Below are 27,312 nucleotides of genomic sequence, written 5' to 3' on the forward strand. Positions count from 1 at the left end.
AAATGAAGGTATGTTATTGTCCACATCTGTCCACAAACACTTACGAATAAGTAAACTAAAGAGAAATATGGTTGTGTTGCACGATTGGAAAAATGTAAACATTGAAGTTCAAAGTTCACTGATGAACGGAAATGCAGATTGTTTTCATGAATTATATTGTCAGCGAGAATATGGCCACATTTTCAATACTTCTTTAACCTTTAAAGTTGAGCAGATTATATGGACCACTATCATTCTACATCAAAGAAGCTTTCATTTCATCATCAATTGAGCGTCAGCGTCAGTTCTGGCAGGCCAGGTAGTCAAGATGCTGCTAATGCTATTTGCTAACAACACTGTCCTGTCAGCTGATCTGCTCCAGCTGAGCTGCATTAGCTCGTTAACTCCCCTCGCTGCTCAATGGCCAAGCTCAAACAAGGCGCCCTATTTAAAGCACATTCAGTTTGATCATACATGCTTGCTGCTTGCTTCTGCTGCCCGCCACCTCCCCAGCTCCTCCTTATGCATAACGTGGCATTTGCTTTATGTCATGTTGCCTGCTCTGTTCACAGGGGGATATTTTAGCTCTCACAGTCCTAAACTGTGAGCGTTCCCTATGCTGCTGCTGCTGTCCTCTGACTCTCTGCTATTTCATGGTGCTCATGAAAGGTCAGAGGACTCCCTGAACAGAGCCATACCGCCAAATTTCAATTCAGTAACATCAACTTGTTTGCAATCTATTCAATAAAAATTCTTAAATTATTTTTATTGTCTGTGTGTTCTTGACTTAATGGACCTGACAGAACTGTATTTATTTATTTAACCATTTAACTTTTATACTTTTTATACTTTCTCTGGCAATAATTACTTTTACTTGGCATTGGATATTACTTTTATTAAATAATTTTCAGATCTCGTGCAGGCAATATCTCAAAATCTGTGATCAGTGCAAGGAATTATAACATCTCTGTGAAAAATAATTTATTACCCAGCAAAAGCAGTAATTTTACAAAAATTAAGCAAATTTGTACAATACATTTTTAAAATTACTCTGAAACAATAATCAAGTCAAGATTATGACCATAAAAAAACCCATTATTACTAGATACAGCAAATAAATTCCTTCACACATAAAAATAATTTATAAATTAAAATCCTTTTTTTTCTTCTTCTTCTTCTTCTTCTTCTTCTTTTTTTTTTTTTTTTTTTTTTTTGGAGTGTAATGTGGTCAATAAATATTACCAAAAAAATAATAATTTAAACTACATGTTATTTGTGGAAATAGGAGATGGTAGGCTCTCGGGAGTGAAATAATCAACATTATCAAGAAACAGTGCAGACGTCAGGCCCTGGACTTGGATCTTTACATTTTCTGCAAGTAGAAGAAAGAATATGGCTCAGTGCATAATATAATGATGCGAAACATAAAAATAATGTTCAAAATGTACATAATCTGCCATAAGTGAAAAAGAAATAAGCATACAAGTTTTTAAATGTTTGTTTAACTGGGCTGTGGACCCATGGATATGGAAGAAAAAATTATTCTTGAAAAAAAAAAAGATAATCAAATTGATTAATGGATGAATCATGAAATGATTCAACTGAATCATGCAATGGTATTATACAACACATATTTATTGATAAGTCTTCTCTTATTTAGATGTGAATTAATCAAGGGTTTAGACAATCAAACACTATTAGTAATGTATTAGCTTAAAATAATGAACCTGCATTACAATGATTTACATAAAACAGTTTGTCGGTATTATGCTTAACACAAATTGACTGAATTACATAAATTATATGTAAAATATTATCTTTTTCCTAATTTGAAAATTTTCCTTGCCACTGTTGCCTTTGTCACTATAGCTTTGAAATGTACTACTACATTGTGGTAGTGTTACCTGGGATTGTTTTGCCAGTTGTCGTACTTTATTGTTTTGTGGTGCCTGTTGTTGTGGTCTCAGTTGTGGTGCTTTCTGTTGCTGTGGTGCTTTCTGTTGTTGTAGTGGCCACAGTTGTGGTGCTTTCCACTGTTGTGGTCTCAGTTGTGGTACTTTCAGGAGTTGTTGTGCCTGTGGTCGTACTTTCTGTTGTTGTTGTACCTACAGTTGTTGTCTCAGGGGTGGTGCTTTCCGCTGTTGTGATACCCACAGTTGTGGTGCTCTCTACTGTTGTTATCTCGGTTGTTGTACTTTCTGGAGTTATTGTGGCTGTGGTTGTACTTTCTGTTGTTGTGATGCCCGGTGTTGTGGTCTCAGTTGTGGTACTTTCAGGAGTTGTTGTGCCTGTTGTCGTACTTTCTGTTGTAGTGCTTTCTGTTGTTGTAGTAGCCACCACAGTTGTGGTCTCAGGTGTGGTGCTTTCTACTGTTGTGGTCTCAGTTGTGGTACTTTCAGGAGTTGTTGTGGCTGTGGTTGTACTTTCTGTTGTTGTGGTGTCCGGTGTTGTGGTCTCAGTTGTGGTACTTTCAGGAGTTGTTGTGCCTGTAGTCGTACTTTCTGTTGTAGTGCTTTCTGTTGTTGTAGTAGCCACCAAAGTTGTGGTCTCAGGTGTGGTGCTTTCTACTGTTGTGGTCTTAGTTGTGGTACTTTCAGGAGTTGTTGTGCCTGTAGTCGTACTTTCTGTTGTTGTACTTTCTGCTGCTGTGCTGCTTTCTGTTGTTGTAGTAGCCACCACAGTTGTGGTCTCAGGTGTGGTACTTTCTACTGTTGTGGTGTCAGTTGTGGTACTTTCAGGAGTTGTTGTGGCTGTGGTTGTACTTTCTGTTGTGATGTCCGGTGTTGTGGTCTCAGTTGTGGTACTTTCAGGAGTTGTTGTGCCTGTAGTCGTACTTTCTGTTGTAGTGCTTTCTGTTGTTGTAGTAGCCACCACAGTTGTGGTCTCAGGTGTGGTGCTTTCTACTGTTGTGGTCTCAGTTGTGGTACTTTCAGGAGTTGTTGTGGCTGTAGTCGTACTTTCTGTTGTAGTGCTTTCTGTTGTTGTAGTAGCCACCAAAGTTGTGGTCTCAGGTGTGGTGCTTTCTACTGTTGTGGTCTTAGTTGTGGTACTTTCAGGAGTTGTTGTGCCTGTAGTCGTACTTTCTGTTGTTGTACTTTCTGTTGCTGTGCTGCTTTCTGTTGTTGTAGTAGCCACCACAGTTGTGGTCTCAGGTGTGGTACTTTCTACTGTTGTGGTGTCAGTTGTGGTACTTTCAGGAGTTGTTGTGGCTGTGGTTGTACTTTCTGTTGTGATGTCCGGTGTTGTGGTCTCAGTTGTGGTACTTTCAGGAGTTGTTGTGCCTGTAGTCGTACTTTCTGTTGTAGTGCTTTCTGTTGTTGTAGTAGCCACCACAGTTGTGGTCTCAGGTGTGGTGCTTTCTACTGTTGTGGTCTCAGTTGTGGTACCTTCAGGAGTTGTTGTGGCTGTAGTCGTACTTTCTGTTGTAGTGCTTTCTGTTGTTGTAGTAGCCACTACAGTTGTGGTCTCAGGTGTGGTGCTTTCTACTGTTGTGGTCTTAGTTGTGATACTTTCAGGAGTTGTTGTGCCTGTAGTCGTACTTTCTGTTGTTGTAGTAGCCACCACAGTTGTGGTCTCAGGTGTGGTGCTTTCTACTGTTGTGGTCTCAGTTGTGGTACTTTCAGGAGTTGTTGTGGCTGTGGTTGTACTTTCTGTCGTTGTGGTGTCCGGCGTTGTGGTCTCAGTTGTGGTGCTTTCAGGAGTTGTTGGGCCTGTAGTCGTACTTTCTGTTGTTGTACTTTCTGTTGTTGTAGTAGCCACCACAGTTGTGGTCTCAGGTGTGGTGCTTTCTACTGTTGTGGTCTCAGTTGTGGTACTTTCAGGAGTTGTTGTGCCTGTGGTCGTACTTTCTGTTGTTGTTGTACCTACAGTTGTTGTCTCAGGGGTGGTGCTTTCCGCTGTTGTGATACCCACAGTTGTGGTGCTCTCTACTGTTGTTATCTCGGTTGTTGTACTTTCTGGAGTTATTGTGGCTGTGGTTGTACTTTCTGTTGTTGTGATGCCCGGTGTTGTGGTCTCAGTTGTGGTACTTTCAGGAGTTGTTGTGCCTGTTGTCGTACTTTCTGTTGTAGTGCTTTCTGTTGTTGTAGTAGCCACCACAGTTGTGGTCTCAGGTGTGGTGCTTTCTACTGTTGTGGTCTCAGTTGTGGTACTTTCAGGAGTTGTTGTGGCTGTGGTTGTACTTTCTGTTGTTGTGGTGTCCGGTGTTGTGGTCTCAGTTGTGGTACTTTCAGGAGTTGTTGTGCCTGTAGTCGTACTTTCTGTTGTAGTGCTTTCTGTTGTTGTAGTAGCCACCAAAGTTGTGGTCTCAGGTGTGGTGCTTTCTACTGTTGTGGTCTTAGTTGTGGTACTTTCAGGAGTTGTTGTGCCTGTAGTCGTACTTTCTGTTGTTGTACTTTCTGCTGCTGTGCTGCTTTCTGTTGTTGTAGTAGCCACCACAGTTGTGGTCTCAGGTGTGGTACTTTCTACTGTTGTGGTGTCAGTTGTGGTACTTTCAGGAGTTGTTGTGGCTGTGGTTGTACTTTCTGTTGTGATGTCCGGTGTTGTGGTCTCAGTTGTGGTACTTTCAGGAGTTGTTGTGCCTGTAGTCGTACTTTCTGTTGTAGTGCTTTCTGTTGTTGTAGTAGCCACCACAGTTGTGGTCTCAGGTGTGGTGCTTTCTACTGTTGTGGTCTCAGTTGTGGTACTTTCAGGAGTTGTTGTGGCTGTAGTCGTACTTTCTGTTGTAGTGCTTTCTGTTGTTGTAGTAGCCACCAAAGTTGTGGTCTCAGGTGTGGTGCTTTCTACTGTTGTGGTCTTAGTTGTGGTACTTTCAGGAGTTGTTGTGCCTGTAGTCGTACTTTCTGTTGTTGTACTTTCTGTTGCTGTGCTGCTTTCTGTTGTTGTAGTAGCCACCACAGTTGTGGTCTCAGGTGTGGTACTTTCTACTGTTGTGGTGTCAGTTGTGGTACTTTCAGGAGTTGTTGTGGCTGTGGTTGTACTTTCTGTTGTGATGTCCGGTGTTGTGGTCTCAGTTGTGGTACTTTCAGGAGTTGTTGTGCCTGTAGTCGTACTTTCTGTTGTAGTGCTTTCTGTTGTTGTAGTAGCCACCACAGTTGTGGTCTCAGGTGTGGTGCTTTCTACTGTTGTGGTCTCAGTTGTGGTACCTTCAGGAGTTGTTGTGGCTGTAGTCGTACTTTCTGTTGTAGTGCTTTCTGTTGTTGTAGTAGCCACTACAGTTGTGGTCTCAGGTGTGGTGCTTTCTACTGTTGTGGTCTTAGTTGTGATACTTTCAGGAGTTGTTGTGCCTGTAGTCGTACTTTCTGTTGTTGTAGTAGCCACCACAGTTGTGGTCTCAGGTGTGGTGCTTTCTACTGTTGTGGTCTCAGTTGTGGTACTTTCAGGAGTTGTTGTGGCTGTGGTTGTACTTTCTGTCGTTGTGGTGTCCGGCGTTGTGGTCTCAGTTGTGGTGCTTTCAGGAGTTGTTGGGCCTGTAGTCGTACTTTCTGTTGTTGTACTTTCTGTTGTTGTAGTAGCCACCACAGTTGTGGTCTCAGGTGTGGTGCTTTCTACTGTTGTGGTCTCAGTTGTGGTACTTTCAGGAGTTGTTGTGCCTGTGGTCGTACTTTCTGTTGTTGTTGTACCTACAGTTGTGGTCTCAGGGGTGGTGCTTTCCGCTGTTGTGATACCCACAGTTGTGGTGCTCTCTACTGTTGTTATCTCGGTTGTTGTACTTTCTGGAGTTATTGTGGCTGTGGTTGTACTTTCTGTTGTTGTGATGCCCGGTGTTGTGGTCTCAGTTGTGGTACTTTCAGGAGTTGTTGTGCCTGTTGTCGTACTTTCTGTTGTAGTGCTTTCTGTTGTTGTAGTAGCCACCACAGTTGTGGTCTCAGGTGTGGTGCTTTCTACTGTTGTGGTCTCAGTTGTGGTACTTTCAGGAGTTGTTGTGGCTGTGGTTGTACTTTCTGTTGTTGTGGTGTCCGGTGTTGTGGTCTCAGTTGTGGTACTTTCAGGAGTTGTTGTGCCTGTAGTCGTACTTTCTGTTGTAGTGCTTTCTGTTGTTGTAGTAGCCACCAAAGTTGTGGTCTCAGGTGTGGTGCTTTCTACTGTTGTGGTCTTAGTTGTGGTACTTTCAGGAGTTGTTGTGCCTGTAGTCGTACTTTCTGTTGTTGTACTTTCTGCTGCTGTGCTGCTTTCTGTTGTTGTAGTAGCCACCACAGTTGTGGTCTCAGGTGTGGTACTTTCTACTGTTGTGGTGTCAGTTGTGGTACTTTCAGGAGTTGTTGTGGCTGTGGTTGTACTTTCTGTTGTGATGTCCGGTGTTGTGGTCTCAGTTGTGGTACTTTCAGGAGTTGTTGTGCCTGTAGTCGTACTTTCTGTTGTAGTGCTTTCTGTTGTTGTAGTAGCCACCACAGTTGTGGTCTCAGGTGTGGTGCTTTCTACTGTTGTGGTCTCAGTTGTGGTACTTTCAGGAGTTGTTGTGGCTGTAGTCGTACTTTCTGTTGTAGTGCTTTCTGTTGTTGTAGTAGCCACCAAAGTTGTGGTCTCAGGTGTGGTGCTTTCTACTGTTGTGGTCTTAGTTGTGGTACTTTCAGGAGTTGTTGTGCCTGTAGTCGTACTTTCTGTTGTTGTACTTTCTGTTGCTGTGCTGCTTTCTGTTGTTGTAGTAGCCACCACAGTTGTGGTCTCAGGTGTGGTACTTTCTACTGTTGTGGTGTCAGTTGTGGTACTTTCAGGAGTTGTTGTGGCTGTGGTTGTACTTTCTGTTGTGATGTCCGGTGTTGTGGTCTCAGTTGTGGTACTTTCAGGAGTTGTTGTGCCTGTAGTCGTACTTTCTGTTGTAGTGCTTTCTGTTGTTGTAGTAGCCACCACAGTTGTGGTCTCAGGTGTGGTGCTTTCTACTGTTGTGGTCTCAGTTGTGGTACCTTCAGGAGTTGTTGTGGCTGTAGTCGTACTTTCTGTTGTAGTGCTTTCTGTTGTTGTAGTAGCCACTACAGTTGTGGTCTCAGGTGTGGTGCTTTCTACTGTTGTGGTCTTAGTTGTGATACTTTCAGGAGTTGTTGTGCCTGTAGTCGTACTTTCTGTTGTTGTAGTAGCCACCACAGTTGTGGTCTCAGGTGTGGTGCTTTCTACTGTTGTGGTCTCAGTTGTGGTACTTTCAGGAGTTGTTGTGGCTGTGGTTGTACTTTCTGTCGTTGTGGTGTCCGGCGTTGTGGTCTCAGTTGTGGTGCTTTCAGGAGTTGTTGGGCCTGTAGTCGTACTTTCTGTTGTTGTACTTTCTGTTGTTGTAGTAGCCACCACAGTTGTGGTCTCAGGTGTGGTGCTTTCTACTGTTGTGGTCTCAGTTGTGGTACTTTCAGGAGTTGTTGTGCCTGTGGTCGTACTTTCTGTTGTTGTTGTACCTACAGTTGTTGTCTCAGGGGTGGTGCTTTCCGCTGTTGTGATACCCACAGTTGTGGTGCTCTCTACTGTTGTTATCTCGGTTGTTGTACTTTCTGGAGTTATTGTGGCTGTGGTTGTACTTTCTGTTGTTGTGATGCCCGGTGTTGTGGTCTCAGTTGTGGTACTTTCAGGAGTTGTTGTGCCTGTTGTCGTACTTTCTGTTGTAGTGCTTTCTGTTGTTGTAGTAGCCACCACAGTTGTGGTCTCAGGTGTGGTGCTTTCTACTGTTGTGGTCTCAGTTGTGGTACTTTCAGGAGTTGTTGTGGCTGTGGTTGTACTTTCTGTTGTTGTGGTGTCCGGTGTTGTGGTCTCAGTTGTGGTACTTTCAGGAGTTGTTGTGCCTGTAGTCGTACTTTCTGTTGTAGTGCTTTCTGTTGTTGTAGTAGCCACCAAAGTTGTGGTCTCAGGTGTGGTGCTTTCTACTGTTGTGGTCTTAGTTGTGGTACTTTCAGGAGTTGTTGTGCCTGTAGTCGTACTTTCTGTTGTTGTACTTTCTGCTGCTGTGCTGCTTTCTGTTGTTGTAGTAGCCACCACAGTTGTGGTCTCAGGTGTGGTACTTTCTACTGTTGTGGTGTCAGTTGTGGTACTTTCAGGAGTTGTTGTGGCTGTGGTTGTACTTTCTGTTGTGATGTCCGGTGTTGTGGTCTCAGTTGTGGTACTTTCAGGAGTTGTTGTGCCTGTAGTCGTACTTTCTGTTGTAGTGCTTTCTGTTGTTGTAGTAGCCACCACAGTTGTGGTCTCAGGTGTGGTGCTTTCTACTGTTGTGGTCTCAGTTGTGGTACTTTCAGGAGTTGTTGTGGCTGTAGTCGTACTTTCTGTTGTAGTGCTTTCTGTTGTTGTAGTAGCCACCAAAGTTGTGGTCTCAGGTGTGGTGCTTTCTACTGTTGTGGTCTTAGTTGTGGTACTTTCAGGAGTTGTTGTGCCTGTAGTCGTACTTTCTGTTGTTGTACTTTCTGTTGCTGTGCTGCTTTCTGTTGTTGTAGTAGCCACCACAGTTGTGGTCTCAGGTGTGGTACTTTCTACTGTTGTGGTGTCAGTTGTGGTACTTTCAGGAGTTGTTGTGGCTGTGGTTGTACTTTCTGTTGTGATGTCCGGTGTTGTGGTCTCAGTTGTGGTACTTTCAGGAGTTGTTGTGCCTGTAGTCGTACTTTCTGTTGTAGTGCTTTCTGTTGTTGTAGTAGCCACCACAGTTGTGGTCTCAGGTGTGGTGCTTTCTACTGTTGTGGTCTCAGTTGTGGTACCTTCAGGAGTTGTTGTGGCTGTAGTCGTACTTTCTGTTGTAGTGCTTTCTGTTGTTGTAGTAGCCACTACAGTTGTGGTCTCAGGTGTGGTGCTTTCTACTGTTGTGGTCTTAGTTGTGATACTTTCAGGAGTTGTTGTGCCTGTAGTCGTACTTTCTGTTGTTGTAGTAGCCACCACAGTTGTGGTCTCAGGTGTGGTGCTTTCTACTGTTGTGGTCTCAGTTGTGGTACTTTCAGGAGTTGTTGTGGCTGTGGTTGTACTTTCTGTCGTTGTGGTGTCCGGCGTTGTGGTCTCAGTTGTGGTGCTTTCAGGAGTTGTTGGGCCTGTAGTCGTACTTTCTGTTGTTGTACTTTCTGTTGTTGTAGTAGCCACCACAGTTGTGGTCTCAGGTGTGGTGCTTTCTACTGTTGTGGTCTCAGTTGTGGTACTTTCAGGAGTTGTTGTGCCTGTGGTCGTACTTTCTGTTGTTGTTGTACCTACAGTTGTGGTCTCAGGGGTGGTGCTTTCCGCTGTTGTGATACCCACAGTTGTGGTGCTCTCTACTGTTGTTATCTCGGTTGTTGTACTTTCTGGAGTTATTGTGGCTGTGGTTGTACTTTCTGTTGTTGTGATGCCCGGTGTTGTGGTCTCAGTTGTGGTACTTTCAGGAGTTGTTGTGCCTGTTGTCGTACTTTCTGTTGTAGTGCTTTCTGTTGTTGTAGTAGCCACCACAGTTGTGGTCTCAGGTGTGGTGCTTTCTACTGTTGTGGTCTCAGTTGTGGTACTTTCAGGAGTTGTTGTGGCTGTGGTTGTACTTTCTGTTGTTGTGGTGTCCGGTGTTGTGGTCTCAGTTGTGGTACTTTCAGGAGTTGTTGTGCCTGTAGTCGTACTTTCTGTTGTAGTGCTTTCTGTTGTTGTAGTAGCCACCAAAGTTGTGGTCTCAGGTGTGGTGCTTTCTACTGTTGTGGTCTTAGTTGTGGTACTTTCAGGAGTTGTTGTGCCTGTAGTCGTACTTTCTGTTGTTGTACTTTCTGCTGCTGTGCTGCTTTCTGTTGTTGTAGTAGCCACCACAGTTGTGGTCTCAGGTGTGGTACTTTCTACTGTTGTGGTGTCAGTTGTGGTACTTTCAGGAGTTGTTGTGGCTGTGGTTGTACTTTCTGTTGTGATGTCCGGTGTTGTGGTCTCAGTTGTGGTACTTTCAGGAGTTGTTGTGCCTGTAGTCGTACTTTCTGTTGTAGTGCTTTCTGTTGTTGTAGTAGCCACCACAGTTGTGGTCTCAGGTGTGGTGCTTTCTACTGTTGTGGTCTCAGTTGTGGTACTTTCAGGAGTTGTTGTGGCTGTAGTCGTACTTTCTGTTGTAGTGCTTTCTGTTGTTGTAGTAGCCACCAAAGTTGTGGTCTCAGGTGTGGTGCTTTCTACTGTTGTGGTCTTAGTTGTGGTACTTTCAGGAGTTGTTGTGCCTGTAGTCGTACTTTCTGTTGTTGTACTTTCTGTTGCTGTGCTGCTTTCTGTTGTTGTAGTAGCCACCACAGTTGTGGTCTCAGGTGTGGTACTTTCTACTGTTGTGGTGTCAGTTGTGGTACTTTCAGGAGTTGTTGTGGCTGTGGTTGTACTTTCTGTTGTGATGTCCGGTGTTGTGGTCTCAGTTGTGGTACTTTCAGGAGTTGTTGTGCCTGTAGTCGTACTTTCTGTTGTAGTGCTTTCTGTTGTTGTACTTTCTGTTGTTGTAGTAGCCACCACAGTTGTGGTCTCAGGTGTGGTGCTTTCTACTGTTGTGGTCTCAGTTGTGGTACTTTCAGGAGTTGTTGTGCCTGTAGTCGTACTTTCTGTTGTTGTAGTAGCCACCACAGTTGTGGTCTCAGGTGTGGTGCTTTCTACTGTTGTGGTCTCAGTTGTGGTACTTTCAGGAGTTGTTGTGGCTGTGGTTGTACTTTCTGTTGTGATGTCCGGTGTTGTGGTCTCAGTTGTGGTACTTTCAGGAGTTGTTGTGCCTGTAGTCGTACTTTCTGTTGTAGTGCTTTCTGTTGTTGTAGTAGCCACCACAGTTGAGGTCTCAGGTGTGGTGCTTTCTACTGTTGTGGACTCAGTTGTGGTACTTTCAGGAGTTGTTGTGGCTGTGGTTGTACTTTCTGTTGTGATGTCCGGTGTTGTGGTCTCAGTTGTGGTACTTTCAGGAGTTGTTGTGCCTGTAGTCGTACTTTCTGTTGTAGTGCTTTCTGTTGTTGTAGTAGCCACCACAGTTGTGGTCTCAGGTGTGGTGCTTTCTACTGTTGTGGTCTCAGTTGTGGTACTTTCAGGAGTTGTTGTGGCTGTAGTCGTACTTTCTGTTGTAGTGCTTTCTGTTGTTGTAGTAGCCACTACAGTTGTGGTCTCAGGTGTGGTGCTTTCTACTGTTGTGGTCTTAGTTGTGATACTTTCAGGAGTTGTTTTGCCTGTAGTCGTACTTTCTGTTGTTGTAGTAGCCACCACAGTTGTGGTCTCAGGTGTGGTGCTTTCTACTGTTGTGGTCTCAGTTGTGGTACTTTCAGGAGTTGTTGTGCCTGTAGTCGTACTTTCTGTTGTAGTGCTTTCTGTTGTTGTAGTAGCCACCAAAGTTGTGGTCTCAGGTGTGGTGCTTTCTACTGTTGTGGTCTTAGTTGTGGTACTTTCAGGAGTTGTTGTGCCTGTAGTCGTACTTTCTGTTGTTGTACTTTCTGCTGCTGTGCTGCTTTCTGTTGTTGTAGTAGCCACCACAGTTGTGGTCTCAGGTGTGGTACTTTCTACTGTTGTGGTGTCAGTTGTGGTACTTTCAGGAGTTGTTGTGGCTGTGGTTGTACTTTCTGTTGTGATGTCCGGTGTTGTGGTCTCAGTTGTGGTACTTTCAGGAGTTGTTGTGCCTGTAGTCGTACTTTCTGTTGTAGTGCTTTCTGTTGTTGTAGTAGCCACCACAGTTGTGGTCTCAGGTGTGGTGCTTTCTACTGTTGTGGTCTCAGTTGTGGTACTTTCAGGAGTTGTTGTGGCTGTAGTCGTACTTTCAGTTGTAGTTCTTTCTGTTGTTGTAGTAGCCACCAAAGTTGTGGTCTCAGGTGTGGTGCTTTCTACTGTTGTGGTCTTAGTTGTGGTACTTTCAGGAGTTGTTGTGCCTGTAGTCGTACTTTCTGTTGTTGTACTTTCTGTTGCTGTGCTGCTTTCTGTTGTTGTAGTAGCCACCACAGTTGTGGTCTCAGGTGTGGTACTTTCTACTGTTGTGGTGTCAGTTGTGGTACTTTCAGGAGTTGTTGTGGCTGTGGTTGTACTTTCTGTTGTGATGTCCGGTGTTGTGGTCTCAGTTGTGGTACTTTCAGGAGTTGTTGTGCCTGTAGTCGTACTTTCTGTTGTAGTGCTTTCTGTTGTTGTAGTAGCCACCACAGTTGTGGTCTCAGGTGTGGTGCTTTCTACTGTTGTGGTCTCAGTTGTGGTACTTTCAGGAGTTGTTGTGGCTGTAGTCGTACTTTCTGTTGTAGTGCTTTCTGTTGTTGTAGTAGCCACTACAGTTGTGGTCTCAGGTGTGGTGCTTTCTACTGTTGTGGTCTTAGTTGTGATACTTTCAGGAGTTGTTTTGCCTGTAGTCGTACTTTCTGTTGTTGTAGTAGCCACCACAGTTGTGGTCTCAGGTGTGGTGCTTTCTACTGTTGTGGTCTCAGTTGTGGTACTTTCAGGAGTTGTTGTGCCTGTAGTCGTACTTTCTGTTGTTGTAGTAGCCACCACAGTTGTGGTCTCAGGTGTGGTGCTTTCTACTGTTGTGGTCTCAGTTGTGGTACTTTCAGGAGTTGTTGTGGCTGTGGTTGTACTTTCTGTCGTTGTGGTGTCCGGCGTTGTGGTCTCAGTTGTGGTGCTTTCAGGAGTTGTTGGGCCTGTAGTCGTACTTTCTGTTGTTGTACTTTCTGTTGTTGTAGTACCCACCACAGTTGTGGTCTCAGGTGTGGTGCTTTCTACTGTTGTGGTCTCAGTTGTGGTACTTTCAGGAGTTGTTGTGCCTGTAGTCGTACTTTCTGTTGTTGTAGTAGCCACCACAGTTGTGGTCTCAGGTGTGGTGCTTTCTACTGTTGTGGTCTCAGTTGTGGTACTTTCAGGAGTTGTTGTGGCTGTGGTTGTACTTTCTGTTGTGATGTCCGGTGTTGTGGTCTCAGTTGTGGTACTTTCAGGAGTTGTTGTGCCTGTAGTCGTACTTTCTGTTGTAGTGCTTTCTGTTGTTGTAGTAGCCACCACAGTTGAGGTCTCAGGTGTGGTGCTTTCTACTGTTGTGGACTCAGTTGTGGTACTTTCAGGAGTTGTTGTGCCCGTAGTCGTACTTTCTGTTGTTGTAGTAGCCACCACAGTTGTGGTCTCAGGTGTGGTGCTTTCTACTGTTGTGGTCTCAGTTGTGGTACTTTCAGTAGTTGTTGTGCCTTTAGTCGTACTTTCTGTTGTAGTGCTTTCTGTTGTTGTAGTAGCCACCACAGTTGTGGTCTCAGGTGTGGTGCTTTCTACTGTTGTGGTCTCAGATGTGGTACTTTCAGGAGTTGTTGTGCCTGTAGTCGTACTTTCTGTTGTAGTGCTTTCTGTTGTTGTAGTAGCCACCAAAGTTGTGGTCTCAGGTGTGGTGCTTTCTACTGTTGTGGTCTTAGTTGTGGTACTTTCAGGAGTTGTTGTGCCTGTAATCGTACTTTCTGTTGTTGTACTTTCTGTTGCTGTGCTGCTTTCTGTTGTTGTAGTAGCCACCACAGTTGTGGTCTCAGGTGTGGTACTTTCTACTGTTGTGGTCTCAGTTGTGGTACTTTCAGGAGTTGTTGTGGCTGTGGTTGTACTTTCTGTTGTGATGCCCGGTGTTGTGGTCTCAGTTGTGGTACTTTCAGGAGTTGTTGTGCCTGTAGTCGTACTTTCTGTTGTAGTGCTTTCTGTTGTTGTAGTAGCCACCACAGTTGTGGTCTCAGGTGTGGTGCTTTCTACTGTTGTGGTCTCAGTTGTGGTACTTTCAGGAGTTGTTGTGGCTGTAGTCGTACTTTCTGTTGTAGTGCTTTCTGTTGTTGTAGTAGCCACCAGAGTTGTGGTCTCAGGTGTGGTGCTTTCTACTGTTGTGGTCTCAGTTGTGGTACTTTCAGGAGTTGTTGTGCCTGTAGTCGTACTTTCTGTTGTAGTGCTTTCTGTTGTTGTAGTGGCCACCACAGTTGTGGTCTCAGGTGTGGTGCTTTCTACTGTTGTGGTCTCAGTTGTGGTACTTTCAGGAGTTGTTGTGGCTGTGGTTGTACTTTCTGTCGTTGTGGTGTCCGGCGTTGTGGTCTCAGTTGTGGTGCTTTCAGGAGTTGTTGTGCCTGTAGTCGTACTTTCTGTTGTAGTGCTTTCTGTTGTTGTAGTAGCCACCACAGTTGTGGTCTCAGGTGTGGTGCTTTCTACTGTTGTGGTCTCAGTTGTGGTACTTTCAGGAGTTGTTGTGGCTGTGGTTGTACTTTCTGTCGTTGTGGTGTCCGGCGTTGTGGTCTCAGGTGTGGTGCTTTCAGGAGTTGTTGTGCCTGTAGTCGTACTTTCTATTGTTGTACTTTCTGTTGCTGTGGTGCTTTCTGTTGTTGTAGTAGCCACCACAGTTGTGGTCTCAGGTGTGGTACTTTCTACTGTTGTGGTCTCAGCTGTGGTACTTTCAGGAGTTGTTGTGGCTGTGGTTGTACTTTCTGTTGTTGTGATGTCCGGTGTTGTGGTCTCAGTTGTGGTACTTTCAGGAGTTGTTGTGCCTGTAGTCGTACTTTCTGTTGTTGTACTTTCTGTTGCTGTGCTGCTTTCTGTTGTTGTAGTAGCCACCACAATTGTGGTCTCAGTTGTGGTACTTTCTACTGTTGTGGTCTCAGTTGTGGTACTTTCAGGAGTTGTTGTGGCTGTGGTTGTACTTTCTGTTGTGATGTCCGGTGTTGTGGTCTCAGTTGTGGTACTTTCAGGAGTTGTTGTGCCTGTAGTCGTACTTTCTGTTGTTGTAGTAGCCACCACAGTTGTGGTCTCAGGTGTGGTGCTTTCTACTGTTGTGGTCTCAGTTGTGGTACTTTCAGGAGTTGTTGTGCCTGTAGTCGTACTCTCTGTTGTAGTGCTTTCTGTTGTTGTAGTAGCCACCAAAGTTGTGGTCTCAGGTGTGGTGCTTTCTACTGTTGTGGTCTTAGTTGTGGTACTTTCAGGAGTTGTTGTGCCTGTAATCGTACTTTCTGTTGTTGTACTTTCTGTTGCTGTGCTGCTTTCTGTTGTTGTAGTAGCCACCACAGTTGTGGTCTCAGGTGTGGTACTTTCTACTGTTGTGGTCTCAGTTGTGGTACTTTCAGGAGTTGTTGTGCCTGTAGTCGTACTTTCTGTTGTAGTGCTTTCTGTTGTTGAAGTGGCCACCACAGTTGTGGTCTCAGGTGTGGTGCTTTCTACTGTTGTGGTCTCAGTTGTGGTACTTTCAGGAGTTGTTGTGGCTGTGGTTGTACTTTCTGTCGTTGTGGTGTCCGGCGTTGTGGTGCTTTCAGGAGTTGTTGTGCCTGTAGTCGTACTTTCTGTTGTTGTACTTTCTGTTGCTGTGGTGCTTTCTGTTGTTGTAGTAGCCACCACAGTTGTGATCTCAGGTGTGGTACTTTCTACTGTTGTGGTCTCAGCTGTAGTACTTTCAGGAGTTGTTGTGGCTGTGGTTGTACTTTCTGTTGTTGTGATGTCCGGTGTTGTGGTCTCAGTTGTGGTACTTTCAGGAGTTGTTGTGCCTGTAGTCGTACTTTCTGTTGTAGTGCTTTCTGTTGTTGTAGTAGCCACCACAGTTGTGGTCTCAGGTGTGGTGCTTTCTACTGTTGTGGACTCAGTTGTGGTACTTTCAGGAGTTGTTGTGCCCATAGTCGTACTTTCTGTTGTTGTAGTAGCCACCACAGTTGTGGTCGCAGGTGTGGTGCTTTCTACTGTTGTGGTCTCAGTTGTGGTACTTTCAGTAGTTGTTGTGCCTGTAGTCGTACTTTCTGTTGTAGTGCTTTCTGTTGTTGTAGTAGCCACCACAGTTGTGGTCTCAGGTGTGGTGCTTTCTACTGTTGTGGTCTTAGTTGTGGTACTTTCAGGAGTTGTTGTGCCTGTAGTCGTACTTTCTGTTGTAGTGCTTTCTGTTGTTGTAGTAGCCACCAAAGTTGTGGTCTCAGGTGTGGTGCTTTCTACTGTTGTGGTCTTAGTTGTGGTACTTTCAGGAGTTGTTGTGCCTGTAGTCGTACTTTCTGTTGTTGTACTTTCTGTTGCTGTGCTGATTTCTGTTGTTGTAGTAGCCACCACAGTTGTGGTCTCAGGTGTGGTACTCTCTACTGTTGTGGTCTCAGTTGTGGTACTTTCAGGAGTTGTTGTGGCTGTGGTTGTACTTTCTGTTGTGATGTCCGGTGTTGTGGTCTCAGTTGTGGTACTTTCAGGAGTTGTTGTGCCTGTAGTCATACTTTCTGTTGTAGTGCTTTCTGTTGTTGTAGTAGCCACCACGGTTGTGGTCTCAGGTGTGGTGCTTTCTACTGTTGTGGTCTCAGATGTGGTACTTTCAGGAGTTGTTGTGCCTGTAGTCGTACTTTCTGTTGTAGTGCTTTCTGTTGTTGTAGTAGCCACTAGAGTTGTGGTCTCAGGTGTGGTGCTTTCTACTGTTGTGGTCTCAGTTGTGGTACTTTCAGGAGTTGTTGTGCCTGTAGTCGTACTTTCTGTTGTTGTAGTAGCCACCACAGTTGTGGTCTCGGGTGTGGTGCTTTCTACTGTTGTGAACTCAGTTGTGGTACTTTCAGGAGTTGTTGTGCCTGTAGTCGTACTTTCTGTTGTTGTAGTAGCCACCACAGTTGTGGTCTCAGGTGTGGTGCTTTCTACGGTCGTAGTCTCAGATGTGGTACTTTCAGGAGTTGTTGTGCCCGTAGTCGTACTTTCTGTTGTTTTAGTAGCCACCACAGTTGTGGTCTCAGGTGTGGTGCTTTCTACTGTTGTGGTCTCAGTTGTGGTACTTTCAGGAGTTGTTGTGCCCGTAGTCGTACTTTCTGTTGTTGTAGAAGCCACCACAGTTGTGGTCTCAGGTGTGGTGCTTTCTACTCTTGTGGTCTCAGTTGTGGTACTTTCAGGAGTTGTTGTGCCCGTAGTCGTACTTTCTGTTGTTGTAGAAGCCACCACAGTTGTGGTCTCAGGTGTGGTGCTTTCTACTGTTGTGGTCTCAGTTGTGGTACTTTCAGGAGTTGTTGTGCCTGTAGTCGTACTTTCTGTTGTTGTAGTAGCCACCACAGTTGTGGTCTCAGGTGTGGTGCTTTCTACTGTTGTGGTCTCAGTTGTGGTACTTTCAGGAGTTGTTGTGCCCGTAGTCGTACTTTCTGTTGTTGTAGAAGCCACCACAGTTGTGGTCTCAGGTGTGGTGCTTTCTACTGTCGTGGTCTCAGATGTGGTACTTTCAGGAGTTGTTGTGCCTGTAGTCGTACTTTCTGTTGTAGTGCTTTCTGTTGTTGTAGTAGCCACTAGAGTTGTGGTCTCAGGTGTGGTGTTTTCTACTGTTGTGGTCTCAGTTGTGGTACTTTCAGGAGTTGTTGTGCCTGTAGTCGTACTTTCTGTTGTTGTAGTAGCCACCACAGTTGTGGTCTCAGGTGTGGTGCTTTCTACTGTTGTGGTCTCAGTTGTGGTACTTTCAGGAGTTGGTGTGCCTGTAGTCGTACTTTCTGTTGTTGTACTTTCTGCTGCTGTGCTGCTTTCTGTTGTTGTAGTAGCCACCACAGTTGTGGTCTCAGGTGTGGTGCTTTCTACTGTTGTGGTGTCTGTTGTGGTACTTTCATGAGTTGTTGTGGCTGTGGTTGTACTTTCTGTTGTTGTGGTGTCTGGTGTTGTGGTCCCAGTTGTGGTACTTTCAGGAGTTGTTGTGCCTGTAGTCGTACTTTCTGTTGTTGCACTTTCTGTTGCTGTGGTGCTTTCTGTTATTGTAGTAGCCACCACAGATGTGGTCACAGGTGTGGTGCTTTCTACTGTTGTGGTCTCAGTTGTGGTACTTTCAGGAATTGTTGTGGCTGTGGTTGTACTTTCTGTCGTTGTCGTGTCCGGCGTTGTGGTCTCAGTTGTGGTGCTTTCAGGAGTTGTTGTGCCTGTAGTCGTACTTTCTATTGTTGTACTTTCTGTTGCTGTGGTGCTTTCTGTTGTTGTAGTAGCCACCACAGTTGTGGTCTCAGGTGTGGTACTTTCTACTGTTGTGGTCTCAGCTGTGGTACTTTCAGGAGTTGTTGTGGCTGTGGTTGTACTTTCTGTTGTTGTGATGTCCGGTGTTGTGGTCTCAGTTGTGGTACTTTCAGGAGTTGTTGTGCCTGTAGTCGTACTTTCTGTTGTTGTAGTAGCCACCACAGTTGTCGTCTCAGGTGTGGTGCTTTCTACTGTTGTGGTCTCAGTTGTGGTACTTTCAGTAGTTGTTGTGGCTGTAGTCGTACTTTCTGTTGTAGTGCTTTCTGTTGTTGTAGTAGCCACCACAGTTGTGGTCTCAGGTGTGGTGCTTTCTACTGTTGTGGTCTCAGTTGTGGTACTTTCAGGAGTTGTTGTGCCTGTAGTCGTACTTTCTGTTGTAGTGCTTTCTGTTGTTGTAGTAGCCACCAAAGTTGTGGTCTCAGGTGTGGTGCTTTCTACTGTTGTGGTCTTAGTTGTGGTACTTTCAGGAGTTGTTGTGCCTGTAGTCGTACTTTCTGTTGTAGTGCTTTCTGTTGTTGTAGTAGCCACCAAAGTTGTGGTCTCAGGTGTGGTGCTTTCTACTGTTGTGGTCTTAGTTGTGGTACTTTCAGGAGTTGTTGTGCCTGTAGTCATACTTTCTGTTGTTGTACTTTCTGTTGCTGTGCTGATATCTGTTGTTGTAGTAGCCACCACAGTTGTGGTCTCAGGTGTGGTACTTTCTACTGTTGTGGTCTCAGTTGTGGTACTTTCAGGAGTTGTTGTGCCTGTAGTCGTACTTTCTGTTGTAGTGCTTTCTGTTGTTGTAGTAGCCACCACAGTTGTGGTCTCAGGTGTGGTGCTTTCTACTGTTGTGGTCTCAGTTGTGGTACTTTCAGGAGTTGTTGTGGCTGTGGTTGTACTTTCTGTTGTTGTAGTAGCCACCAGAGTTGTGGTCTCAGGTGTGGTGCTTTCTACTGTTGTGGTCTCAGTTGTGGTACTTTCAGGAGTTGTTGTGCCTGTAGTCGTACTTTCTGTTGTAGTGCTTTCTGTTGTTGTAGTAGCCACCACAGTTGTGGTCTCAGGTGTGGTGCTTTCTACTGTTGTGGTCTCAGTTGTGGTACTTTCAGGAGTTGTTGTGGCTGTGGTTGTACTTTCTGTCGTTGTGGTGTCCGGCGTTGTGGTCTCAGTTGTGGTGCTTTCAGGAGTTGTTGTGCCTGTAGTCGTACTTTCTGTTGTTGTACTTTCTGTTGCTGTGGTGCTTTCTGTTATTGTAGTAGCCACCACAGACGTGGTCACAGGTGTGGTGCTTTCTACTGTTGTGGTCTCAGTTGTGGTACTTTCAGGAGTTGTTGTGCCTGTAGTCGTACTTTCTGTTGTAGTGCTTTCTGTTGTTGTAGTAGCCACCACAGTTGTGGTCTCAGGTGTGGTGCTTTCTACTGTTGTGGACTCAGTTGTGGTACTTTCAGGAGTTGTAGTGCCCGTAGTCGTACTTTCTGTTGTTGTAGTAGCCACCACAGTTGTGGTCTCAGGTGTGGTGCTTTCTACTGTCGTGGTCTCAGTTGTGGTACTTTCAGGAGTTGTTGTGCCTGTAGTCGTACTTTCTTTTGTAGTGCTTTCTGTTGTTGTAGTAGCCACTAGAGTTGTGGTCTCAGGTGTGGTGCTTTCTACTGTTGTGGTCTCAGTTGTGGTACTTTCAGGAGTTGTTGTGCCTGTAGTCGTACTTTCTGTTGTTGTAGTAGCCACCACAGTTGTGGTCTCGGGTGTGGTGCTTTCTACTGTTGTGAACTCAGTTGTGGTACTTTCAGGAGTTGTTGTGCCTGTAGTCGTACTTTCTGTTGTTGTAGTAGCCACCACAGTTGTGGTCTCAGGTGTGGTGCTTTCTACTGTTGTGGTCTCAGTTGTGGTACTTTCAGGAGTTGTTGTGCCCGTAGTCGTACTTTCTGTTGTTGTAGAAGCCACCACAGTTGTGGTCTCAGGTGTGGTGCTTTCTACTGTCGTGGTCTCAGATGTGGTACTTTCAGGAGTTGTTGTGCCTGTAGTCGTACTTTCTGTTGTAGTGCTTTCTGTTGTTGTAGTAGCCACTAGAGTTGTGGTCTCAGGTGTGGTGTTTTCTACTGTTGTGGTCTCAGTTGTGGTACTTTCAGGAGTTGTTGTGCCTGTAGTCGTACTTTCTGTTGTTGTAGTAGCCACCACAGTTGTGGTCTCAGGTGTGGTGCTTTCTACTGTTGTGGTCTCAGTTGTGGTACTTTCAGGAGTTGGTGTGCCTGTAGTCGTACTTTCTGTTGTTGTACTTTCTGCTGCTGTGCTGCTTTCTGTTGTTGTAGTAGCCACCACAGTTGTGGTCTCAGGTGTGGTGCTTTCTACTGTTGTGGTGTCTGTTGTGGTACTTTCATGAGTTGTTGTGGCTGTGGTTGTACTTTCTGTTGTTGTGGTGTCTGGTGTTGTGGTCCCAGTTGTGGTACTTTCAGGAGTTGTTGTGCCTGTAGTCGTACTTTCTGTTGTTGCACTTTCTGTTGCTGTGGTGCTTTCTGTTATTGTAGTAGCCACCACAGATGTGGTCACAGGTGTGGTGCTTTCTACTGTTGTGGTCTCAGTTGTGGTACTTTCAGGAATTGTTGTGGCTGTGGTTGTACTTTCTGTCGTTGTCGTGTCCGGCGTTGTGGTCTCAGTTGTGGTGCTTTCAGGAGTTGTTGTGCCTGTAGTCGTACTTTCTATTGTTGTACTTTCTGTTGCTGTGGTGCTTTCTGTTGTTGTAGTAGCCACCACAGTTGTGGTCTCAGGTGTGGTACTTTCTACTGTTGTGGTCTCAGCTGTGGTACTTTCAGGAGTTGTTGTGGCTGTGGTTGTACTTTCTGTTGTTGTGATGTCCGGTGTTGTGGTCTCAGTTGTGGTACTTTCAGGAGTTGTTGTGCCTGTAGTCGTACTTTCTGTTGTTGTAGTAGCCACCACAGTTGTCGTCTCAGGTGTGGTGCTTTCTACTGTTGTGGTCTCAGTTGTGGTACTTTCAGTAGTTGTTGTGGCTGTAGTCGTACTTTCTGTTGTAGTGCTTTCTGTTGTTGTAGTAGCCACCACAGTTGTGGTCTCAGGTGTGGTGCTTTCTACTGTTGTGGTCTCAGTTGTGGTACTTTCAGGAGTTGTTGTGCCTGTAGTCGTACTTTCTGTTGTAGTGCTTTCTGTTGTTGTAGTAGCCACCAAAGTTGTGGTCTCAGGTGTGGTGCTTTCTACTGTTGTGGTCTTAGTTGTGGTACTTTCAGGAGTTGTTGTGCCTGTAGTCGTACTTTCTGTTGTAGTGCTTTCTGTTGTTGTAGTAGCCACCAAAGTTGTGGTCTCAGGTGTGGTGCTTTCTACTGTTGTGGTCTTAGTTGTGGTACTTTCAGGAGTTGTTGTGCCTGTAGTCATACTTTCTGTTGTTGTACTTTCTGTTGCTGTGCTGATATCTGTTGTTGTAGTAGCCACCACAGTTGTGGTCTCAGGTGTGGTACTTTCTACTGTTGTGGTCTCAGTTGTGGTACTTTCAGGAGTTGTTGTGCCTGTAGTCGTACTTTCTGTTGTAGTGCTTTCTGTTGTTGTAGTAGCCACCACAGTTGTGGTCTCAGGTGTGGTGCTTTCTACTGTTGTGGTCTCAGTTGTGGTACTTTCAGGAGTTGTTGTGGCTGTGGTTGTACTTTCTGTCGTTGTGGTGTCCGGCGTTGTGGTCTCAGTTGTGGTGCTTTCAGGAGTTGTTGTGCCTGTAGTCGTACTTTCTGTTGTTGTACTTTCTGTTGCTGTGGTGCTTTCTGTTATTGTAGTAGCCACCACAGACGTGGTCACAGGTGTGGTGCTTTCTACTGTTGTGGTCTCAGTTGTGGTACTTTCAGGAGTTGTTGTGCCTGTAGTCGTACTTTCTGTTGTAGTGCTTTCTGTTGTTGTAGTAGCCACCACAGTTGTGGTCTCAGGTGTGGTGCTTTCTACTGTTGTGGACTCAGTTGTGGTACTTTCAGGAGTTGTAGTGCCCGTAGTCGTACTTTCTGTTGTTGTAGTAGCCACCACAGTTGTGGTCTCAGGTGTGGTGCTTTCTACTGTCGTGGTCTCAGTTGTGGTACTTTCAGGAGTTGTTGTGCCTGTAGTCGTACTTTCTTTTGTAGTGCTTTCTGTTGTTGTAGTAGCCACTAGAGTTGTGGTCTCAGGTGTGGTGCTTTCTACTGTTGTGGTCTCAGTTGTGGTACTTTCAGGAGTTGTTGTGCCTGTAGTCGTACTTTCTGTTGTTGTAGTAGCCACCACAGTTGTGGTCTCGGGTGTGGTGCTTTCTACTGTTGTGAACTCAGTTGTGGTACTTTCAGGAGTTGTTGTGCCTGTAGTCGTACTTTCTGTTTTTGTAGTAGCCACTACAGTTGTGGTCTCAGGTGTGGTGCTTTCTACTGTTGTGGTACTTTCAGGAGTTGTTGTGGCTGTGGTTGTACTTTCTGTTGTTGTGGTGTCTGGTGTTGTGGTCCCAGTTGTGGTACTTTCAGGAATTGTTGTGCCTGTAGTCGTACTTTCTGTTGTTGTACTTTCTGTTGCTGTGGTGCTTTGTGTTGTTGTAGTAGCCACCACAGTTGTGGTCTCAGGTGTGGTGCTTTCTACTGTTGTGGTCTCAGTTGTGGTACTTTCAGGAGTTGTTGTGCCTGTAGTCGTACTTTCTGTTGTAGTGCTTTCTGTTGTTGTAGTAGCCACCACAGTTGTGGTCTCAGGTGTGGTGCTTTCTACTGTTGTGGTCTCAGTTGTGGTACTTTCAAGAGTTGTTGTGGCTGTAGTCGTACTTTCTGTTGTAGTGCTTTCTGTTGTTGTAGTAGCCACCAGAGTTGTGGTCTCAGGTGTGGTACTTTCTACTGTTGTGGACTCAGTTGTGGTACTTTCAGGAGTTGTTGTGCCTGTAGTCGTACTTTCTGTTGTTGTACTTTCTGTTGCTGTGGTGCTTTCTGTTATTGTAGTAGCCACCACAGATGTGGTCACAGGTGTGGTGCTTTCTACTGTTGTGGTCTCAGTTGTGGTACTTTCAGGAGTTGTTGTGCCTGTAGTCGTACTTTCTGTTGTAGTGCTTTCTGTTGTTGTAGTAGCCACCACAGTTGTGGTCTCAGGTGTGGTGCTTTCTACTGTCGTGGTCTCAGTTGTGGTACTTTCAGGAGTTGTTGTGCCTGTAGTCGTACTTTCTGTTGTAGTGCTTTCTGTTGTTGTAGTAGCCACTAGAGTTGTGGTCTCAGGTGTGGTGCTTTCTACTGTTGTGGTCTCAGTTGTGGTACTTTCAGGAGCTGTTGTGCCTGTAGTCGTACTTTCTGTTGTTGTAGTAGCCACCACAGTTGTGGTCTCGGGTGTGGTGCTTTCTACTGTTGTGAACTCAGTTGTGGTACTTTCAGGAGTTGTTGTGCCTGTAGTCGTACTTTCTGTTTTTGTAGTAGCCACTACAGTTGTGGTCTCAGGTGTGGTGCTTTCTACTGTTGTGGTACTTTCAGGAGTTGTTGTGGCTGTGGTTGTACTTTCTGTTGTTGTGGTGTCTGGTGTTGTGGTCCCAGTTGTGGTACTTTCAGGAGTTGTTGTGCCTGTAGTCGTACTTTCTGTTGTTGTACTTTCTGTTGCTGTGGTGCTTTCTGTTATTGTAGTAGCCACCACAGATGTGGTCACAGGTGTGGTGCTTTCTACTGTTGTGGTCTCAGTTGTGGTACTTTCAGAAGTTGTTGTGCCTGTAGTCGTACTTTCTGTTGTAGTGCTTTCTGTTGTTGTAGTAGCCACCACAGTTGTGGTCTCAGGTGTGGTGCTTTCTACTGTTGTGGACTCAGTTGTGGTACTTTCAGGAGTTGTAGTGCCCGTAGTCGTACTTTCTGTTGTTGTAGTAGCCACCACAGTTGTGGTCTCAGGTGTGGTGCTTTCTACTGTCGTGGTCTCAGTTGTGGTACTTTCAGGAGTTGTTGTGCCTGTAGTCGTACTTTCTTTTGTAGTGCTTTCTGTTGTTGTAGTAGCCACTAGAGTTGTGGTCTCAGGTGTGGTGCTTTCTACTGTTGTGGTCTCAGTTGTGGTACTTTCAGGAGTTGTTGTGCCTGTAGTCGTACTTTCTGTTGTTGTAGTAGCCACCACAGTTGTGGTCTCGGGTGTGGTGCTTTCTACTGTTGTGGTCTCAGTTGTGGTACTTTCAGGAGTTGTTGTGCCTGTAGTCGTACTTTCTGTTGTAGTGCTTTCTGTTGTTGTAGTAGCCACCACAGTTGTGGTCTCAGGTGTGGTGCTTTCTACTGTTGTGGTCTCAGTTGTGGTACTTTCAAGAGTTGTTGTGGCTGTAGTCGTACTTTCTGTTGTAGTGCTTTCTGTTGTTGTAGTAGCCACCAGAGTTGTGGTCTCAGGTGTGGTACTTTCTACTGTTGTGGTCTCAGTTGTGGTATTTTCAGGAGTTGTTGTGCCTGTAGTCGTACTTTCTGTTGTAGTGCTTTCTGTTGTTGTAGTAGCCACCACAGTTGTGGTCTCAGGTGTGGTGCTTTCTACTGTTGTGGTCTCAGATGTGGTACTTTCAGGAGTTGTTGTGGCTGTGGTTGTACTTTCTGTCGTTGTGGTGTCCGGCGTTGTGGTCTCAGTTGTGGTGCTTTCAGGAGTTGTTGTGCCTGTAGTCGTACTTTCTGTTGTTGTACTTTCTGTTGCTGTGGTGCTTTCTATTGTTGTAGTAGCCACCACAGTTGTGGTCTCAGGTATGGTACTTTCTACTGTTGTGGTCTCAGCTGTGGTACTTTCAGGAGTTGTTGTGGCTGTGGTTGTACTTTCTGTTGTTGTGATGTCCGGTGTTGTGGTCTCAGTTGTGGTACTTTCAGGAGTTGTTATGCCTGTAGTCGTACTTTCTGTTGTAGTGCTTTCTGTTGTTGTAGTAGCCACCACAGTTGTGGTCTCAGGTGTGGTGCTTTCTACTGTTGTGGTCTCAGTTGTGGTACTTTCAGGAGTTGTTGTGCCTGTAGTCGTACTTTCTGTTGTAGTGCTTTCTGTTGTTGTAGTAGCCACCACAGTTGTGGTCTCAGGTGTGGTGCTTTCTACTGTTGTGGTCTCAGTTGTGGTACTTTCAGGAGTTGTTGTGGCTGTAGTCATACTTTCTGTTGTTGTAGTAGCCACCAGAGTTGTGGTCTCAGGTGTGGTGCTTTCTACTGTTGTGGTCTCAGTTGTGGTACTTTCAGGAGTTGTTGTGCCTGTAGTCGTACTTTCTGTTGTAGTGCTTTCTGTTGTTGTAGTAGCCACCACAGTTGTGGTCTCAGGTGTGGTGCTTTCTACTGTTGTGGTCTCAGTTGTGGTACTTTCAGGAGTTGTTGTGGCTGTGGTTGTACTTTCTGTCGTTGTGGTGTCCGGCGTTGTGGTCTCAGTTGTGGTGCTTTCAGGAGTTGTTGTGCCTGTAGTCGTACTTTCTGTTGTTGTACTTTCTGTTGCTGTTGTGCTTTCTGTTGTTGTAGTAGCCACCACAGTTGTGGTCTCAGGTGTGGTACTTTCTACTGTTGTGGTCTCAGCTGTGGTACTTTCAGGAGTTGTTGTGGCTGTGGTTGTACTTTCTGTTGTTGTGATGTCCGGTGTTGTGGTCTCAGTTGTGGTACTTTCAGGAGTTGTTGTGCCTGTAGTCGTACTTTCTGTTGTAGTGCTTTCTGTTGTTGTAGTAGCCACCACAGTTGTGGTCTCAGGTGTGGTGCTTTCTACTGTTGTGGACTCAGTTGTGGTACTTTCAGGAGTTGTTGTGCCCATAGTCATACTTTCTGTTGTTGTAGTAGCCACCACAGTTGTGGTCTCAGGTGTGGTGCTTTCTACTGTTGTGGTCTCAGTTGTGGTACTTTCAGTAGTTGTTGTGCCTGTAGTTGTACTTTCTGTTGTAGTGCTTTCTGTTGTTGTAGTAGCCACCACAGTTGTGGTCTCAGGTGTGGTGCTTTCTACTGTTGTGGTCTCAGTTGTGGTACTTTCAGGAGTTGTTCTGCCTGTAGTCGTACTTTCTGTTGTAGTGCTTTCTATTGTTGTAGTAGCCACCAAAGTTGTGGTCTCAGGTGTGGTGCTTTCTACTGTTGTGATCTTAGTTGTGGTACTTCCAGGAGTTGTTGTGCCTGTAGTCATACTTTCTGTTGTTGTACTTTCTGTTGCTGTGCTGCTTTCTGTTGTTGTAGTAGCCACCACAATTGTGGTCTCAGGTGTGGTACTTTCTACTGTTGTGGTCTCAGTTGTGGTACTTTCAGGAGTTGTTGTGGCTGTGGTTGTACTTTCTGTTGTGATGTCAGGTGTTGTGGTCTCAGTTGTGGTACTTTCAGGAGTTGTTGTGACTGTAGTCGTACTTTCTGTTGTTGTGCTTTCTGTTGTTGTGCTTTCTGTTGTTGTAGTAGCCACCACAGTTGTGGTCTCAGGTGTGGTGCTTTCTACTGTTGTGGTCTCAGTTGTGGTAATTTCAGGAGTTGTTGTGCCTGTAGTCATACTTTCTTTTGTAGTGCTTTCTGTTGTTGTAGTAGCCACCAAAGTTGTGGTCTCAGGTGTGGTGCTTTCTACTGTTGTGGTCTTAGCTGTGGTACTTTCAGGAGTTGTTGTGCCTGTAATCGTACTTTCTGTTGTTGTACTTTCTGTTGCTGTGCTGATTTCTGTTGTTGTAGTAGCCACCACAGTTGTGGTCTCAGGTGTGGTACTTTCTACTGTTGTGGTCTCAGTTGTGGTACTTTCAGGAGTTGTTGTGGCTGTGGTTGTACTTTCTGTTATGATGTCCGGTGTTGTGGTCTCAGTTGTGGTACTTTCAGGAGTTGTTGTGCCTGTAGTTGTACTTTCTGTTGTAGTGCTTTCTGTTGTTGTAGTAGCCACCACAGTTGTGGTCTCAGGTGTGGTGCTTTCTACTGTTGTGGACTCAGTTGTGGTACTTTCAGGAGTTGTTGTGCCCATAGTCGTACTTTCTGTTGTTGTAGTAGCCACCACAGTTGTGGTCTCAGGTGTGGTGCTTTCTACTGTTGTGGTCTCAGTTGTGGTACTTTCAGTAGTTGTTGTGCCTGTAGTCGTACTTTCTGTTGTAGTGCTTTCTGTTGTTGTAGTAGCCACCACAGTTGTGGTCTCAGGTGTGGTGCTTTCTACTGTTGTGGTCTCAGTTGTGGTACTTTCAGGAGTTGTTGTGGCTGTAGTCATACTTTCTGTTGTTGTAGTAGACACCAGAGTTGTGGTCTCAGGTGTGGTGCTTTCTACTGTTGTGGTCTCAGTTGTGGTACTTTCAGGAGTTGTTGTGCCTGTAGTCGTACTTTCTGTTGTAGTGCTTTCTGTTGTTGTAGTAGCCACCACAGTTGTGGTCTCAGGTGTGGTGCTTTCTACTGTTGTGGTCTCAGTTGTGGTACTTTCAGGAGTTGTTGTGGCTGTGGTTGTACTTTCTGTCGTTGTGGTGTCCGGCGTTGTGGTCTCAGTTGTGGTGCTTTCAGGAGTTGTTGTGCCTGTAGTCGTACTTTCTGTTGTTGTACTTTCTGTTGCTGTTGTGCTTTCTGTTGTTGTAGTAGCCACCACAGTTGTGGTCTCAGGTGTGGTACTTTCAGGAGTTGTTGTGGCTGTGGTTGTACTTTCTGTTGTTGTGATGTCCGGTGTTGTGGTCTCAGTTGTGGTACT

General features: G+C 45.4%; 1 protein-coding gene across 1 annotated transcript in view; it reads right to left on the reverse strand.

Annotated features, from left to right (window-relative positions):
- Positions 1–593: 593 nt before the first annotated feature.
- The window catches only part of LOC307146692 (uncharacterized protein), a gene marked incomplete at its 3' end in the record, with an annotated part of 42,819 nt that continues 16,100 nt past the window's right edge, over positions 594–27,312 (reverse strand). The window contains exon 9 of the mRNA XM_079850902.1: positions 594–661. Within this exon, the coding sequence (XP_079707028.1) occupies positions 594–661 (68 nt within the window). The remainder of the gene's footprint in view (positions 662–27,312) is intronic.

Source organism: Squalius cephalus, assembly GCF_949319135.1.
Source record: "Squalius cephalus genome assembly, chromosome: 19".
Classification (NCBI taxonomy): Eukaryota; Metazoa; Chordata; class Actinopteri; order Cypriniformes; family Leuciscidae; genus Squalius; species Squalius cephalus.